At 41.9% G+C, this 20011-nt stretch overlaps 1 protein-coding gene across 4 annotated transcripts in view; it reads right to left on the reverse strand.

The window, feature by feature from the left end:
• Positions 1-20011, reverse strand: part of GPD2 (glycerol-3-phosphate dehydrogenase 2) — a 125538-nt gene that overhangs the window by 14877 nt on the left and 90650 nt on the right. For 3 of the 4 annotated variants that reach the window (XM_075001725.1, XM_075001727.1, XM_075001726.1), the window contains 8 exons: positions 15063-15256; positions 9436-9570; positions 9030-9205; positions 8363-8494; positions 7748-7906; positions 6541-6653; positions 6362-6440; positions 6162-6260 (listed from right to left, as the gene is read on the reverse strand). In XM_075001725.1, coding sequence (XP_074857826.1) covers positions 6162-6260; positions 6362-6440; positions 6541-6653; positions 7748-7906; positions 8363-8494; positions 9030-9205; positions 9436-9570; positions 15063-15256 — 1087 coding nt within the window. The remainder of the gene's footprint in view (positions 1-6161; positions 6261-6361; positions 6441-6540; positions 6654-7747; positions 7907-8362; positions 8495-9029; positions 9206-9435; positions 9571-15062; positions 15257-20011) is intronic. The other variant, XM_075001729.1, reaches the window with a different exon arrangement.

Below are 20011 nucleotides of genomic sequence, written 5' to 3' on the forward strand. Positions count from 1 at the left end.
CAGACCAGCAGCTGTCCGGTGTGGCCAGTTTCCAGATGGCTATCACCACCCTCTTCTGCAGGGGGAGTGCATGCTGCATCCTGGTGCTGGGGGGCTGGGGCAAGCCAGTGTCTGATCTCCTGTGTATTCTACTTCACTTCTCAAGTTTATTAGGAGACCGATGGGCTCCTAGGTAGGTGGTTCTACACTGAGATGCTTGTGCAAGGTTTGAGTTTGCAACAAGCCAGCATAAGCCATTTTTGTGTTGCTGCGAGTTCAGATCTGCTGCTTTAGCTTTCTGTCTCCAAGTCAAGGAGAGCATGAAGTCTCTTGCTCCTTGCCCTCACCAAGTCTTTTAGTTGTGTTATGTTTCAAAAAAAAACAAAAACACACTCATAAGAGAGCTCACTGTTTTAGCTTCCTGATGCCTGTGAAAGGCACACCAGAAGGGAAGCAAACTCCATGTTTAAAAAGAGGTAACTCCATCAATCATGGATGGACAATATCTACTAGTTCAGCCAGTATACCCTGTTATCAATCTAGGACAGACAATCGACACCCGAGGTGAAATCCTGACACACCCCCAAGGCAATATTTCTATAGATTTGAATGGGGTTAGTTTAGGTTAGTACCCTCAAGTTACTACACTTGAGGTAATGTTCCACTTTTTGGTCACACTCACCCAAGGCTTGTCTCCACTAGCTCCCTACTTCGAAGGGAGCATGGTAAGTAAGGTGTCAGGGGATCACTAATGAAGTGCTGCACTGCATATGCAGCACTTCATTAAGCTAATTCTCCCCTGTGGGATCTTCGCAGTGCCGGCTCACGGGTCGCCACAGCTAACCCACCGGTACTTCGAAGTCCCTGGGCAACTTCGAAGTCCCTCTGAGAAGTAAAGGGACTTCAAAGTTGCCCAGGGACTTTGAAGTACCAGTGGGTTAGCTGTGGCTACACACAAGCTGGCACTTCGAAGTTGCCGCGGGAGAGAATTAGCTTAATGAAGCACTGCATATGCAGTGCAGCACTTCATTAATGATCTCCCGACACCTTACTTACCACGATCCCTTCCAAGTAGGGAGCTAGTGCAGACAAGCCCCCAGAGCTATCCTACAAAGAGAGGGACCAGAACATGCAACACTAAGCTACAGAGGGGCTAGGTCTATGCCAGGGCTATGTCTAGATTGCAGAGAACTGTCGGCAAATTGCAATGCATTTGCATATCTTGTGCTGACAGTTCTGTTGGGAGATGCTTTTCTGTTGTTTGGCCCATCCATTCGGGGCCAAATGTCAGAAAAAATACCCTCTCTCAAGACATCCTTTCTTCCTTGTGAAACAAAGCATACAGGGACTCTGAAAGAATGCTCCCAACTGGCAGCAATCTGCCGACGGATCGGCAGCCTGGATGCACACTGTCAACAAAACTTATGTTGACAGAAGTTTTGTCAACAGAAGCCTACAGTCTGGACACAGCCCTGGAGATTAAGTAGAATTTAAGGGTCTTAAGTTGATTTTATAACATCAGTCTACACCACAGCACTCAATAGGTTGATTTTAAGGATCTCTAAGGTCAACTGTTGTAATGCTGAATTCACCTTGAGTAACTCCTAAAAGCCTATTTTACACCATCAACCTATACAAGTGCAGATGGCAGTGTTATTAAAATCAATTTTATTAGCCTCTGAAACTATCCCACAATGCCCCTTGAGGTGTCCTTTCTGGTCATCCCTTTACCTCTGCTGCACTCCAGGTTAGCTGGAAACAGGTGACAGGAATCAGTGGCCATCAGGCTGGGAATTTTTAATCCAGTTCCTTTCCTCTCTGGCCAGCGTGACAAGCAGATGTCAGAAGCACATCTCTGCAGTACACCTAGCAGCCATGAGTTCCCAGGATCACAAAAGAGCCCCAGGATGGAACCATCAGAAGATCTTGGATCTCAGTGCAATGAGGGTGGGAAGAAGTTATCTTCCTTCAGCTCAGACCTAGCCAAAGAAATGATGATGCTTATGCAAAGTTATCGCAAGGCATGATTCTGAAAGGGTACACCAGGGATGCTCAGCAGTGCCATGTTAAAATCAAGGAGCTTAGGCAAAGCTACCAAAAGTGCTAAGAAGTTAGGGCTTGGTCACGGGCATCTCCCTAGAAATCCCAATTTTATGATGAACTTCATGCTATTCTGGCGAAAGACGCAACCTTTACCCTCAGAAGACACACCGAGTCCTCAATCAACAGTGCTGCTCAACAGAATGATGAAGCGGGGTCTGATTTGCTGTACAACAAAAGAGGTGAACAACAGCAGAGTCCAGTCTAGTGCAGAAACAGCTCCTGCAAGCCATTGTTTCCCAGCTGGGATCCTGTCTCCTTATCTCAGGTGGTGGTGGCTTTGGAGCCAAACTGGGATGCTGGAGAGGGCACTTCTGGTGCGTATGTTTTTTCCTACAGATAATAGTATGGTACAATTGTGGGAAAGGAGGGTCTATGCCTGTTTCCCTTAGAATGGCTGTTTCTGGGGATGGAGCACTGATCCTGTTTGGACATCTTAGACATTTTTGGATTCTCCTCACAAGATTTTAGGGAGACCTGACTTGTTCCTGCTTCCACAGAAAGACACCTTACTGCACCAAACCACCATTAAGTAATCAGGAATCATGACATCAGAGAGCATACTTATGAATTTTCCAACACTGTATCCGGGCAGAATGAGCAATATTTCCTTATCCCTTGTTCTTATTCTGAGGAAGCTAATGTCTCATTTGGCATGGGAAGTTTCATAATCACTAATGACTTTTTGCCTCTGATCCACCCTGCACAGAGGAAAGCTCATGCAGCCTGACTGGCTTTTAACCCATGGAGCAGCAAGGCTCCTCCTCCCGCTGGGTTGGGGACTTTTAATGAGGTTTTTTTTTTTTTTGGACTCCTGAAGCAGCCTGCTTTTAAATCAAGGCACTGCTTTAAGAAGTCCATCTGGCAGCAACCCCTGTGGGCCAGTCAAAGTGCTGCTTTTAGAAGCCCATACGGCGTGCCCTCCTCTCCCCTTGGGCTGCACCAGCAGTTGATCAAACATGTGGCAAAATTTTTTCCCATGGACCGAAGATCTCTTCCCATTGTGTTGAAGGTAAACATCAGCTGTAGAAGAACTTATATTGTTATCCTTGGAATCAGGCATTTTTCAGCCTTAAGAGTCCTCAGAGTGACTTTGCAGTTGAAATATGTCCTTCCATAAAGACAGACAGCCATTCAAATCTGTCAGTATCCTCATTGTTCCGAATAAAGATAAAAATATTGCTATTGACAACACTGTTAATATTTCAACTTTTTTTTGAGGGGTGAGGACAGGAAATGACCTTGCAACCAGAAGAAAAGGCCCCAGTCCCTCCTCCCCCATAATGAGGTTGCCACAAATGCGGGGGAGGAAGAAGTCATGTCAAGAAATGATGGAGAATTACTCTGAAATGGCATCAACTAGGAAAAACAGGAGTCAAAAGAATGGAGGAAAAACATAATGGACAATTAAGCAAAAATGAATGCTTCAGTCCTGTCAATAATGACAAGGCAGTTTAAGATCATGGAACCAATGCCTGAAAAATCAAAATCAATCTGCACTCCCTGTCCAGTGCATGCCCCATCACATGCCATCCTATCCATACTCATTAACCTCCCCCGGTCAGAGCTGTCCAGGCCCTCCCTCCACACAATCAATCAGTCTCCTCCCCTGCTTGGGGCTCTGCACCCCCAATACAATCTATGCCCCACCCTCCATTCCTCCTCCCTCCACACATTCCACTCCTCCTTTCATGAGGGACCCAGAATGAGAGGTGGAAGGTCAGAGATCCCTGAAGGGAATCACCCATCAGCAGAAGGTTAACATATGAACCATGAGCTTATTATCCTTTTGTTTTCCCTGTACCCACCATTCTGCCACTTGGGCCCCCTAAATATAAACACTATAAATTAGAAAAAGGAAAATTTGTTCATTAGTTAACATGCTTTGGGGTTGGGTGTAGTGGTGAGGGGGTTTCATAAAGGGCAAGGAAAAATCATGGGGCGGGAGCTAGTTAATGCCCTTCATGCTCATTCATAAACTTGTTTTTCAAGTCATCCCTGACTTTCATTGCCTCTTTTTGTGCTTTCCTGTTTGCCCGTGTTCAGTTGCTGATAACTTCTGCCCAGAATCTATGCCTCTACCCACCCGCCGGCATGAATTCTCCTCATTTGCCTCACAAATGTTTTGAAGAATACAGCAGGCCCCAATGACTAGGGTAATGTTTTCTCTACTGTGGTCTAAGTAGGTCAGAAGGCACCTGAATCTGGCTTTTAAATGGCCAAAGGCACATTCTACCACCATTCTGTACCTGCTCTGCATGTGGCTGAAGTCCAGTGTGTCTGTGTATGGCTTCATGAGCCAAGGGAATAAAGGGTATGCACGGTCACTAAGAATCACTATGGGCATTTTCACAGCCCAGTGTTGATTTCCTGGTCTGGGAAGAAAGTTTCACTTGGGAGCCTTCTAAACAGGCCAGAATTCCTAAAGATTTGCATGTCATGCATCCTTTCCAACCATCCCACGCTGATGTCACAGAAATGACCTTTGTGATCCATCAATGCCTCCAAAACCATAGAGAAATACCCCTTGCAGTTAATATACTCTGAATCCTGGTGGTCCAGTGTCAGGATGGGGATGTGCATTCTATCTATGGCTCCACCACAGTTAGGGAATCCCATGGCAGCTAACCTGTTTACTATGTCCTGCACATTCTCCAGAGTCACTGTCTTTCACAGGAGAAGTTTTTTAATCTCCTTGGCTACCTGGATGACAACAGCCCCCACTGTATATTTGCCCACTCCAAACTGATTTCCCACTGACCAGCAGCAGTCTGGCTTCGCAAACTTCCACAGAGCAGTTGCATGTGCTTCTCAGCTGTCAGGGCAGGTCTCATTTTGGTATCGCTGCGCTTCAGAGAGGAAGACAGCACATGCAGAAGTTTTTCAGCCACAGCTGCTCATTCCATGCCTGCAAAACAATGTGGTCCCCCAGTCTGAGCCGGTTTTGTGGGACCAGGATCTGCACTCCACGCATTGACTCCAGTGCTGTCAATAACCCCACAGTGCTATTCTCCAGATCTTCATATGCATTAGTGTCCCCACATCAATCCACTGTACTCCACGGGCATTACGTTCAGAACATACTGCATCACAGTGTGGGAAGTCATCACAAAACATTGCACCAAACATTGAAGCACCTCCAGATCCATGTTATTCTATATAATTGCAGCTGGAAGTCAATGTCAAAGCAGCACAAAAATTCCCTTGTCTGTTTCTTTTCAGTGGAAAGTGAGAGAAATGCATTCTGGGATGATGACATCAGAAACCCAGAACCACCTGCGGCAACTTCTTTTCCCCACAGAACAGAGGCACAGAATCCCAAAAAGCAACAAGTCTGCAGGAACTGAGGGATAGGTACCCACAATGTACTTCTGCAACAGTCAAACTTACGCCATCTGCTAGGGACACACTAAGTGAGCAGTTTTGGACACAAATTCAATTTTATAAAATCTAGTGTTAAAAAGTTGATTTCAATAAATTTGACTTTATTCTCAAGTGTAGACATACCCAGAGCCATTCAATTAGCAGCTGATTAGTTGCATGATGTGAGCGAATGCATCCCCTACTACATTACTAGCACTGTTCTCAGCTGCTAATGGTCTTAAAGCACCACCCAACTCCAAGTAGGGATTCATAAACGGAGTTAGTAGTTGGATTAGCAATAAAACTGAGTTGCAATTCCAGGTAACAAAAAAGTGATGGACAACCCCTTAGCAACTTTATCTCCCCCGAATGCTTTGTCCAGGCATAATTGTCATCCTTTCATTTAAAAAGAAATATAAGCACATGCTGCAGCATTTGCCTTCACAAGGATGAATTCAGAGCATAGGAAATTCTGTGATCAATACAGACACTGTCATGTGAAAATGTTATTTCTTAACGTTGATACGTGCATTGTCCACCTTTAGGCGAGATGGATTTTATACAAAATTACGAATAAAATTTCATGGCAAGTCTGTAAAATTGTATGTACAAACATACATTTAGTTCAGATAAATAATTTCCAATACAGAGAGGAAATTGGAGCTGAGGGTTCTTTTGTTACTTTAATTAAAATTAACTTTAAAAAAAAAAACACTTACCTGTAAAAACTCATTCAGTTCAACCTGCCCGTTTTTGTTCAAATCCACCTCATTTAAAATCTCATGAAGTGTATTTTCATCAATTTGTATGCTGATGCTCTAAAGAAGAGAATACAAGAAGCAATTCAACTGGATCCATTAAGCATGATTTACGCTAAACAATTGAGATAAGAGTTCAAGTGGCAAAGGATAAAGGTTACCTCTAACACACTTTGAACATCCAGTATGGTAATAAAGCCTTTCTTTTCTTTATCAAACATGTGGAATCTTTTTTTATATCTGCAAAAAGGGAGTATTAATGGTAGAGGTATATGCAAAAAATTGACAAAACTAGTATCTTCCCAGGGACTAAGGAGAGATCCATTTGTACTTCATTTACCTGTCAATATCTGATGGTATAAGAGTGATTTCAGAACTGTCTGTTAATTGCTCTGATTTTGCCTTGTAGCCCATTTCATAATACAGAAACTTTTTAGCAGATGCAAGTTCTTCCTAAAAGATGAAAGAAACAGTCTCAGTTCTAGAATACTCCTGAATGTTTACATGCTGAATTTATTCTGTACACTAACATTTTATTGGCTCCTGTCACTTAGGCTATGTCTACACTGCAGAGCTTTTCAGAAATAATTTATTTCAACATTTTAATATCTCACAGGCTACAGCAGCAGGAGTAGGTTAAACATACTTTGTTGTGGGCAAGACTGAAGTGGTAAAATCCACACTGTGATAATTTGCAGATAAAACACTAAACCTCTCATCAGTTTGTCATGAACAGAATTCCAGCAGTGTAAACTGTTCTTTTCCACCCAACAAAGCATTTAATATTTAAATTAAAGAAAGACTTCATGTCTATAACAATGGGGTTGAAGTAGCATTTTACATAGCTTAAACAATATTTATTTTACTCTTTAAACACTAAAAATTTTGTTTGAATTCAGTTTGTATATTTTAACTGACTGTGGGATTGCTTTCTTTGGCGTTTGTGTTTGTTTTACTAGCATGGGGAAAATCTCTTTGCTGGATTGGCAAGAGGGACCAGGATAAAAATGTAAGAAAGTATGTGGAAGTGTGATTTTAAAAAGGAATCCCACACAGAACTCTATGGCCGTGTCTACACGAGCCCCAAACTTCGAAATGGCCACGCAAATGGCCATTTCGAAGTTTACTAATGAAGCGCTGAAATGCATATTCAGCGCTTCATTAGCATGCGGGCGGCCGCGGCACTTCAAAATTGACGCGCCTTGCCATCGCGTGTCTCGTCCCCACAGGGCTCCTTTTCGAAAGGACCCCGCCTACTTCGAAGTCCCCATATTCCCATCAGCTCATGGGAATAAAGGGACTTGGAAGTAGGCAGGGTCCTTTTGAAAAGGAGCCCCGTGGGGATGAGACGCGCGGCGGCGAGGCGCGTCAATTTCGAAGTGCCGCGGCCGCCCGCATGCTAATGAAGCGCTGAATATGCATTTCAGCGCTTCATTAGTAAACTTCGAAATGGCCATTTGCACGGCCATTTCGAAGTTTGGGGCTCGTGTAGATGTAGCCTATACGAGAACTTAAACCAAGTTCCAGTTGTAAGGTGCCTTTTGTACCTTTTTCTTCTGTTCACTCCAGTGAAGTTCCTTCCCCATTATATCTATAATTCTTGGTAAAGCTTCATCAGCAGCTTGCACATTCAAGAAGGCCAACCGAGTGCGTCGTGAAATCATATCCACTGCAGTACATGCATACTCTTTTACCCCGTATACAACCTAGGATATTAGTACTGAATTAAAAAAAATGTAAGATTTTGCAGTGTTCGGACATGGTGGGGAGGGGCAGGGCCTATGTAGGAATGAGGGGAAAAAAAGCATGAAGCTCTAGGAAATGGGATGGTAACGTGAACAAGAGCTGATATAGAGCCCTGTGCATGTATGTGCTCAAGGCCATAATTTAGTTAAGTGATTGAAGAAAATGGATTATGTGAACTAAGACCTCTTTTAACTGTAATATAAAAAGAAAGCATCTGGGATCAAATGTCCAGATGTGCTTAACAGAAGTTCAAGAAAGAGATTATTTCACATTCTGTTCTGAAATAAATTTCTGTTCACATCATACTGTCTCTACTCCTCCCCACCCCTGAAGATGTGGGGTTATGAGGACACTTCACAGAGACACTAAGAATCACCACAACTTATAGAGATGGTACCTTATCCATTTTCACATACCTCAGCTTCAATATAAGGAAATTCAGACACAAGGCGTTTTCCAACAATAGGCCACCTCTTTCCAGTAACCTGGGCTATTTTGGCCACCTCAAAAGCCTTGTCACCATACGTAGAAGCAAGGTGCTGAGCCACCTATAAAATGAAGAGCACATTTAGCAAACACAACATCCTCACACCTTCTGAAGCATAGCTGATATATATTCAGCTGTTCTTGTCAGTTTTGCCTTAGCCTGTAATAAATAGGTTGAGGATGGTATTAGTTTTTGATTGTGTGGGAGGAAACAACCTGCGTTGTGAATGCTTAGACAAGCACTAACGCTAGTATGCATGTATCAATGTAACAGTGACTAATGATGCTTCAGCTCCTTTCTGCTACTGTGATCACATTTGAAGAATAGATTTTGTTGGACTTGAGAAGTCAAAAACTTAGGTTGTCACACATGTTTAAAAAACCCAAGGCATAGCTTTGTGATTATTCAGACACTGAAAAAGAAAGCACATGGCTTTTAGTATTCCACTAGCAAAAAAAAATTATGAATGGATTTCTCTCGTATAGAATTATTTCTGCCCTGATCAAACAGTGAAGTCTTATGCCAATTTACAAGCCCTTAATGCAGGCTGTGCCACAGCTTTCTTAGGATAACTAATAGAAATATAGCTGACTCACCTCACTTTCGAGTCCATAATCTTGGACCAACCTAATGTAAAGAGTTGGACTCCAATCCTTAGCCCCCTGCAGTAGCAGCCCTACTGTCTTACACGGGCCTGCCTTCAGGTTGTGTGCCTGGACGGCTACATCAATGGTATCTTGTGCCATGGAACGATAGGTTGTCCACTTCCCACCTGCAAGCAATTAGGTTTGATGAACTAATAGAAATGTGTTGCATTGGTCAAACTTCATACTTGGAACAGTTTCATCCTTACTGGACCTGAACTACTATGTCACTTATTCACTAATAACTAAATAATATCACGTGTTCTTTTATATCTGCTGTACAAGCATCCACTAACTTTCAATTAAATATATTGGGGGAATTCTAACAGATGTGATACCCGAAATTGATTTCTCGTACCTGCTATAGTAACAAGGCCACTGTCACTAACAGAAACAACATGATTCCGAGATATTGACTGGGTGTCTTTAGAGCTGGGATCTGTGACAAGAGGACGAATGCCGCTCCATGCTGCCAAAACGTCTCCTCTTCTCACTGTTTACAAGCAAATAACGTCCAAACATAATAAAAAAAATCCTTCAGAATTAAGCTTTCTAATTATTTTCAGATTAAAAGCAAAGACTGCATTTTCTTAAAATACTGTGGCACAAAGAATGCTTGCATTTCTCCTCCCAAATTCACATGTGAATAGACAAGGGCCAAAGTATATGCATCTTCAGTTTGCTCACATCCTATATCTTAAGCCAGGATTTCATCAACATTGTAGAGACACTATCTAAGACTTTTCTCCCATGGACATTGTATTTCCCCTTTGTGAAGACGGGGAAACTGAAGAACAGAGAAGCTGACATGACCTCAGTGATGAGGGAGATTCAATATAAGAACTGATTTACAGTTTCAAGATTCCTAGCTGCCAGTCACGTCCTCAGACATCCTCAAATGTGATAGAAATTAGGGTACTTTTGATAACCTGTGAATTTTACAAATTTCAGCACACTTATTTTATTTGAAAAACTTCTTGATCATGTTCTTTACGCCACTGCCCTTTTGCAACCATTTCTAACTGCCACAATGAATGTGGCTGTATGGTATGTTTTCCACACTGACCTATTCTTCAACTGTCTCATAGAAAGCTGGGCAGCAGCAACTTCTACATGCAATAGTCCACATACTAGTGCATCAAAACCCCCGATCATTCACAGCCAAGAAATATTTGAATAATCCTCCTAATGGCTCAGTTGTTAATACAGTGATTTACTGTGCAATGTTTAGGGACATCTTAGAACCCTCTGACTTTGGGATCAGCTAGGTTAATGATGCTGCTTTCAGCTCCCCACACAAAGGTAACCTAGTACCTTAGCAACTCAAGGCTGTCATCAAGGAGGCGTACAAAGAAGCTATAAATGGAAAGCGGGGAAGTGTGGGGAAAATCCTTCCCTACCAGGCCTATACCTGTTTAAAGTGGGGGACGACCCTGAAGCTTCATCCTGCACCCTCCAAAATGCTTGTCCAAATGTGGGAGTTCAGGAGCAAAGAGCATCCCTCACCTTCTCCTGGGGGAGTGGCCCATATATGAATAAGCAGAGGCTGCAGCCCTTAACAAAAATACTTCCATGATGTATGTATGGATGAAGAATGGGGATTCCATATTCCAGAATTCTCTCACCAGTTCAGTGGAGTTTTAGATCGAGAAAATTGTTCAGGAGATTTTTTGGTAGGCTGAGGGGCCACGATGACAGTAAATTTGTTTTTAAAAAGAAAAATATTTTCCTCGAACTCACTAGGTTCTCACACTTAAATTATCTATTTATCACCTGTGCCTTAAGCTGTAGCTTGCTCTGGACTACCTCAAAGAGTCAGAACCCATGGCAACACTGACTATTCTTTTTAATCCAGAAAAGCATGGCTGGTTTCAATAAACACTGTAATTGGCACCTTCTCCTAATCAGACAGTTTTCTGAAGAATACTATAAAGGAACACAAAGGCCTTTCTGAGCCCCAGAAGATTTAACACCACTACGACGGCGTAGATTTATTTATTTTTTAGTTACTGTGAAAATTAAGATGTCTTGTTATGTGAAATGTGAAAGACAACACAACGTAAATTAAAGGTAATATTCTCCAGCTCTGTTTCAGATGCATGCAGAGAAGGCTGGCTCCAGCAGGGACAGAAGTTGAGCGAATGTGATGAGTCACATGACCATAATGTAAAATCAAAGAGCTGAGATCATATAGTGCCCAGTTTCCACAATGAGAGCAACCAGCATTAGGACTCTCCCCCAGCTCAAAAGAAGGTGCAAGCAGCAAAAGCATCTCTTTTTTTCCCTCATCTGGCCTGTCAGTGGAGACCTCCACACCATCACTTCTGCCCATCCTCATTGACTTTTCTCCTGCAGGTCAACATATTAAAATACAGATTTTGAAAAAGAGACTCATCACAGCTCCAGTCTTCATTATGCTGTTTCTCCTTACTCCTTGTCTTCATTTCAATGCCTTGATAGGCTAGGGCCTGTTCCTATTCCCACTAAAGTCAAGGCTAGACTCCTTGATATGGACCTCTCTCTTTCATCTTCACACATGCTTCTGAATCTATAAAAACAAATAACCACCACCTATTAATGTATCCCACCTTCACTCCATCAAGTATCCCACCTTCACTCCCTCAAGTCACAAATTAACACCTAGCAATTTTTTCCAGTAAGAACAGGGCAGCTCTCAAGACTTTAGAAATGGTTGGAGTATGGGGTAAGTTACTCAAAAGGTCGTAGGATGAGATCAAAACAAGAGGTTTAACATGAAACCAGGAGTTTAACACTCTTACACTATGTGCAGTTTTACGGTATGTCTATATAAGAGGTGGTGGTGTAAATTGCTGCTTGCAGAGACACACTCATACTAGATGTTACTGAGACAGTGAGCTAAAAATAGAGTAACAGCAACGAAAGGTCCTGTGGCACCTTATAGACTAACAGAAAAGTTTTGAGCATGAGCTTTCGTGAGCACAGACTCACTTCATCAGATGCTGGTCAAGCCACAGCAGCGTAAGTTGAGGGAGAGGCTAGCTGCCCAAAGTACCATCCTGTCCAAGACCCTAAATACATACTCAGGATGGTTAGACCCTTGCGCTACATACAGAGGTCAATAGCTAAACCTCCATATGCCACTATGACGGGGACATGCACGTTTTATGAGCACTTCCTGGTGGCCAAGTGTGAACCAGCACTCTTTCCTTTTCTGGCGCCCCTGTTGGCTGTTGCCAGGCTGGCCTTCAGTGGTTCATCACATGAAGGAACCCTTCTGGGATAACAGTGGTACAATAGGGTCCATCTCAGTACCCTAGTTGATATCTCTAGCCCTGTCTTTGGGCTGGGATCAGATCTCACCCATTTCTGGGCTAGCTTTAAGTCTGTGTCTGCTCTGTGTAGAGCAATGCCCCCAGGGCCTTCTTCCTGGAGACCAATTCCTTGTGTCAATACAGAAAGTTTTTGTGTTGTTACACAATTTTAGTTACAAAGGCGGCTAATAAGCCTTGTCTAAATGTAGGTTTTTATATGGTGTACCAGTACAGTCATCCATTATTAAGCAGCACTGCAAGCATTGTTCCGTTTATTGGCCTCAATGAAATAAAAATAAAGAGAGACTCACTCACTACAATATTGGCCTCCTGTGGTTCAGCAGAAGTCAGGTCCCAAGGGTGCCGGACTAGAGAGGGTCAACCTGTACTTTGTTTCAGCCATGTGACTTATGGGGTGCGTCTACTACACAATTAAACATGTGTGACTGACCTATGTCAACTAAGGTTGGGACACTGGACTATGAAATTGCAATCAAGATGTTCAGGCATGGGCTGGAGCAAAAGCTCTGGGAAACCATGAAGAGGCGGGTCCCAGAGCTTGGGCTCCAGCCCAAGCTCACACCACACTTAAACATTCTCTTAGCCTGACTGAAGTGACACAGGCCAGCCACACATTTTAACTGCAGTGTAGACATCTCCACTGAGGCAACCACTGCAAGGCACAAAATCTGCTCCCCTCAGAGACCATGCAGTAGGAGGTACACAGAGAAAAACACCTGCATAGCACACTGATGACCATATAAGGAATCTGTACAAGCATGCAATTTTTCAGTTAGGAAAGCCATAATTTTTGTGATGTGGACATTACATCTTTTTCAGTTACTGTAATTTAAAGATGCTGGGTTATGCATGTTACTGGTAATCCACATTATTTTTGTAGACTATATGAAGTACTAAATAATATAAAATTGACCAGCAGCTCACTCTATAAAATCTTTTTCAACACAGTTTTAACATAGATCATATCTGTTTACACCTCTAGATTATTTCTTTTCAAAACCACAAACCGATGCTGTAATCATTTCACTTTCTAAATTAAGCATGAGAGCAGTAGAAGCTCTTAGTAAACTTAATTGTGTTGTTTATTAAATTTACAAAGGAAAAAATTGACTAATTTTTTTTTAATGTTGAAGTGTTTGGGGGTATGTTTTTGGATTCTGTTTTTAGATGACTGACAACTGAAAAAAATCGATAACAGACAATGACGGTATCCCAAAAGAGCACTGAATACATTTCAGAAATTGATGTTGTTCTGCCAGCATGTTTAACCCTGCTAAAATGAAGTGCTAATCACAGAAATAAGATACCATATTACATTTATAAACTGAAGAAACTGGGAAAAGCAGCATGTGTGACACTATAATTAAATAGTTGGAACACATCCAAGCCTGTGTAAATTGATAACCCTGGCACTGTCTCAGGCAGCAAAAAAGCAGGTCTGCAGTGAGTTGATACGGCCAGCACAGTTGTTAATTCAATAACAGGCAATCTATAAACAGTGCTAATTGCACATGTGAAAAACAGCATGCACCTATGTGGTTTTCCTTCAAATGCTTTAAACGCTCTAGAAAACTACTTTTGCGAAACACCTTGCAGAAACTCTGTCTTATTCAATACTCTGAGCCATAGCTTAGCTCAACGAACCACATGCTTGATACTCCGCTTCATTCTGATTAACTTCTGCTGAAAAGACTTGATGGTACATTTTTTAGATAGATCATTTTTCTTAACTTGATACAAAAACAGAACTATCAATTTACCCATTTCAGGGAAGAATAAACAAGTAAGCTATGGTTTCCAGCCTCTGGATAGAAAGCTTCCTAAATTGAGCTATAAGACACTGTTACATTCCCAGGAGGCAAAGTGCTTTTCAGATTTACTTTACTATATCTAACACATTTTCACAAAATCATTTTAAAACACAACAGTGGTGAAGGGGACAGGATGGCTAAAGGCCTGATAATGAGATTGCAAGCTTTTCAACTCTAAACCACCAATCTGAATGCAAACAGGTCATTTCTATCTGAGTGCCCTATAACAAATAAACCCACCCAGCAATCACTGTGCTATTAAAAAATCTATTTTGTCCTTACTCCTCCTCTCTCCTGAGCTGAAAAGTAGTCATTTCAGGGCATGTGCTAGTTTTCAAAATGAAAAGGCACATACTAAGAACCAAGTGGCTAAAATACAAACTAGAATGAAGACTTTGGAAAACTCAAGCATTATTTCTAGAAGAAAAGATGGTTGTGGCTAGTCAATAAACTCATGCTTTAGTGATGGACATAGCTTCAAGTGTCCCATATCTTCTCCCACTTCCCTCTCATGAAAACTGACAGCATCACATACCTTCCCGCAACCCAAAAGGAAGAGATGGGTGGCAGTAAAGCCAGAGTGAACAAACATCACTTCGGCCAAAAGGGAGCGCTCAGAATGAACATCTATAGATTGACTTTATCTTGAATAGCAAGGGTGCACAGGATACATCTGACAAAGCAGCATCGCATTACCCTGAAATCTTGGTAAAGATGACCTTTATATCACAAAGCCCCAAAATACCAAAAGCACTGTAAATCACATTACACAAAAACTTGACTGACAGCACAGTTTCACGTTCAAAAATTGCAGCGACAAAAGCACCTCTCCTAGGAAAAATAAAGCTCATTAAACTTACCTTCAACGTCACAACTAAGATAGTTGCGCACTTCAGTCAAAATAAAGTTAATATCTTCCTCTGTAGGTATTGGGTGGTGCGTGACCTCAGTTGGAGTGTCTGTGGTCCCAGCTATAGTCATCTTTTCCCAGGGCAGGAAGAAAATCACACGTCCATCACTAGTGGCTGGGTCAAGCAGCCCCATGTTATCAGGGCTGGAATAGAGAGAGTTTATTCATTTTCAAGTTCTGACATCAAATAAAGTATCTGATTTTGTTAATAAATTTTTCATTACTAAAATTAATTCACCGATTTAGTTCTTTGTCAAACAGAACTGCAAATTATGTTTCTTATGTTCTTAGGCCAAGATTTTTTCCTTCAAAAAGCTTACCTGCAATTTCAGCCAGGGTCATCCTTAGGATTCATCGGGCCTTATGCAGTACTCTTAAACTAGTAGCCATCGGCAGCCCGGGGGGGGTGGGGGGAGGGGCCAGGGGATGGCAATTTGTTAGAGAGGCAATTTTATAATCTTCAGCAACACACTAATGATATATTTAAAAACAATTTTTTCAACTAAGGCCCTGAACATTAACACAGTAAATTCAGAAACAGAGTGTACATGGGGTTGGCAAATGGCTTTACTATTACTTAAACAGCTCTTTCACAGGATCGATTTTCTGCTAATAAGTCTGACATGTTTTTTCATTTAGATCCTCTCCAGAGAAAGCTGAGCCACAGAAGAGGGAGAGGAAGAGGTGGGTGGACATAAAGACCATTGGTGCACCAAATTTTGGAATGCTCTGTGCTGCTGCGCACTCTGCTTATGGGTAAGGATGACCCTGGCCTGAGGGGAGCAGACACGAGGCACAGGTGATGGTGAGCAGAGCAAGCCTTGGCCAAACGACTATGGAGGAGCAGGGTGGTCACACAGCCAACGGCTGAGGAGAAGCAGCACTTTGATGGGGAAATCGTTGCTTCCCTCCAGCCTCTGGATGCACAACTGCCCCCCCGTCCTTTGGAGTACTCCAGCCCGAGCTCACATTGCTTGCCATGTCCTGGTGAGCAGGGGCTGGGTGCAGCCCCCAGGGAGGGAGGAGGCATGGCTGGGAGATTGGGCTGGCTTCAGGAGCTGACTGGGAGGGACAACCAGTCAGTGCACAGATCCTCCACCTACCTCCTCACCCTCCTCTAATTTAACTGGCCTTTTTTCAAGCACCAGCATTCAAGTTAAACAAACAACTTCCTACTATTTTTTCATTGCAAGTGTAGAGTATCACAGTATTATAGATTAAATAGGTTCCCTGGCTAGCCCACAAAAGCCTAACTACCATTTAGAAGTTCTTCCAACGGGAAAATACTTTCCAAGTTCCAAACAACCCACTTACAAATGAAGTTTTGGAACACAACCCATTCATAAGTTGGGGCTTCTTGTACATCTTTTCCCACGAAAGTCACAAAGACCCTGAAACAAAGACCCATGAAGTCATTTGGAAGACTCCAATCAACTTCAATAGGCTTTGGTCCAGGCCTTAAGAGCTGCAAGTATGAGGCACTTATATCTTAAATCCATATTCAGTCACAGTTGGCTGAAAGTCAAGATCAAAGTTTTGTTTAACACTTTGATAACATCTATAGCTGATGCCAGGAGCAGAAAATATTTTCTGAATTCTAGTGTAAAGCCCAGGTTTCATAAAAGTTTAGATATACTTCTCATAATAGTTTTCATTAATTCATGGTAGTACCAGCATACATATAAGAATAACAGGCAAAAACGAATAGCTCTGTAAGGCATCTCAATCCACTTACTATTTGCTGGCATCTTTTTAGTTTGACCCTAGGTAGTCTAACTATGGTATCTGATCAGAAATAAGCATTTTAAAAATAGGTATGTGACTCTCTTGAAAAAAGTATCCTGCTCTTTTCATTCAGTTCTATGAAAAGGAGAACGGAAATTTGGACTTCCATTTTCAAGAATCTTTTGTGCCCGTGAAGCAACAGCCATCTGTTGAGCATTTGTAGGCTGAAATATTTATAGTGCTTACTGAGAGTCCTTTCTGTTCGTAGCTTCTCTTACATACAAATTAAAATTGAGGCCCTATATAAAATATGTCCAGAGCTATCTACATAATTCTATTAAGCATTTGGCTATCTTGCACTTTAGCTAATTATCCCAGTTTGCTTATGGGGCATTCAAAATAAAACCTTTTTTATTTTATTAAACCTGTTACGTAATGTACCCACCTGTGCTTTGTGTACCTGTTTTGTACAAATGTACTTTCTCTTCCGTTCTTATGAATGCCTTTTTGTATTAAAGGTGAAGAGAATTGTTCACAAAAAGCCATTTTTATACAAGTATTGCCAGAAGTATGGTAAATGTAAAAGATAAGCCATTTCAGCAGAGCTGAGGTAGAATGTCAAATTGAAGTAAAATGATGTGAAATCTATATTGCAGACTTCAGTTAGCTCCTGATCTTTCTTCCACTAGTTCAAGGTCCTATCTGTAAGATATACCCCTTCTCCCCAGTCACTTAGGGTATGTCAACACTCATCACGTGTTTAACATGCTGCCATCAATCCGCTGGAGTTCAATTTTGCCGCATCTGTGAAGACGCGGCAAAAATTGATCTCTCTGGGCTTGACAACTGACACTGGTAGTCCACACTATCACGTGAAGTAAGGGACGTTGCTGCGAGCCCGAAGAGCCCCAATCTACACCAAGGAACAAAGTCGATCCTGATATGTTGATTCTAGCTAATTGGGCCCATGAAGGTTTATGGGCTTTGTTTGTGTGAATGCTAACATCAGTGTTTGAATATGTGTTAGACTATCTGAAGGGCAAATTACATTGGATCTATAGCAAATGTTTGCACACAGACGAGCTGGAGCATCAAAACAGGGAGACAACATGCAATCCAGGATGAAAATATGCATCTTGAATGATTTTTCAAGCAGTGTGGAACAAAAGATGTATCATTGCCTTCTACTGAGCATTGGCAGATGGTCAGGCCTTACAGATCAGTGTCCCAGGAGGAGAAGAAATCAGGTATGTGGATTCTGTGAATATGCTATTATATGTATATATTAGTACTGATTACTGCACATCTATGGTGTGGGTAAAGGGATTTAATTTCACGTTGACCAATTAGAAGATGTTGAAACTCACTTTGACCAATGTTTGCTTGCAACTGCATTTTATATTTTATATATGCATGCTTACATGCATAAACCAGCCCCAGAAGAAAAACACCAACAGTATGCAGGAAACCCCTTTTTCCAGGAATCATGGTTCAAATACTAATCTCTTTTCCCCACCCCCAGAATTAACTTTATCAGACAACAAGGCAAAGAGCAGGCTGCCCCACTGCTTGCACAGCTCCCATCACTTTGAGTACTAAAACTAGAATCACATAGCATGTCTTTCAATGACAAACATATGCTAGCACTCTTACAAAAATGAATTGGTTAACTGACAGTGCAACATCTGCAGCAACAATATTATAATCAGGATGGTCCTTGTATAACATGCACTTTAAGGATGCATCATTTTCAATGACTAAAATGAATGGTCTGCTAAAATAGTGAAAAAAAATTATGTTTGAAAAAGTTGCAAGCAAACGTTGGTCAAAGCGAGTTTCAACATCTTCTAATTGGTCAACATGAAATTAAATCCCTTCACCCACGCCATAGACATGCAGCAATCAGTGCTAATGTTCTCAGGTGAAACAGTCTTGTTTGACATACAGATAACACACTAGACCCACTTTTAAAAAATACAGAAAGTGCATACATGTGCATGTTCCATAAATGAGAAGGGATGTGTTCATCTTAAGTCAGACATGTGAATACTCTTGTGAGTAAAGTTACTGCAGTGTAAGCATTTCAAGGAATGTGCCCAAAGGCTGCACCTAGAATAAGAAAAAAAAATTGACTAGACTAGTGGTTATGCAATTTCTGGATAGCCTTCTGGACAGACAACATAACAGTAACCTAAAACGAAGGCAAAAATGTGTACCTTCTTTATCAAATACCCCAAAACCATAGCAAAGGAAGAGCTATTTTCCTTTCACTTTTGTTTGTTTGTCCCTCCTCCTCCCTGCTCTGCCAACTGAGTATAAAAAAAGCCACTTTGACTACCAACTTCTGTCAGTGCTGGCCTAGATTGCTCTCTGACTCTGTGCAGGAAAATACCACTAAAGTGAAGCAGAATAATGTCTGCATGCATGGAAACCATACGATAGTTTAATATAAGCTGCATTTATTTGCAGTTACGATTAGACTAAAACTCTAACAGTTTCCTTGGACTGGAAATATTAAAACACGCTTAGATCTGAGGTAGATGTAATGCTTAACTTGTAGAGAAAGAGTGGTCTATATGTAGCAGGTGATCTATACTTGTCCTGAAGAAATTTGTTATGGAAAATGGGAAGAAAAGGAAGAAGGCATTAGAAACCTCTAGAAATCAAAAAAACAAGTTAGTCTTGAAGGCTCTAGCCTTTTGATGGTGGGGAAAATACCTGGGGGGCAAAAGCACTAAATAAATAGGAAACAGTATGTTAAAAGGTGAGTAAAAAGACAGAAGGGCATATAGTGGAATTGTCCCTCCTTATCACAAAGCAGGATGGATGCAGTTAAGGCCATGTTAGGAAATGTGGGTTCAAATGTGCAGTTCTGCCACAAATAGCTTGTATGAACCTGAAGAAGTCTTAGCTGTGCTGAAGAAGTATCACAAAGGTTCCTTCCTTCCACCCTTTGTCTATCCATGCTGCAAACAATTCAGGTCAAGGTCACTCTCTCTCACTGGCCGTGTCTACACTAGCCCCAAACTTCGAAATGGCCATGCAAATGGCCATTTCAAAGTTTACTAATGAAGCACTGAAATACATATTCAGCACTTCATTAGCATGCGGGCGGCCGCGGCACTTCAAAATTGACACGTCTCGCCGCCGCGCAGCTCGTCCCGACAGGGCTCC

This window comes from Carettochelys insculpta, chromosome 8, assembly GCF_033958435.1.
Source record: "Carettochelys insculpta isolate YL-2023 chromosome 8, ASM3395843v1, whole genome shotgun sequence".
Lineage (NCBI taxonomy): Eukaryota > Metazoa > Chordata > Testudines > Carettochelyidae > Carettochelys > Carettochelys insculpta.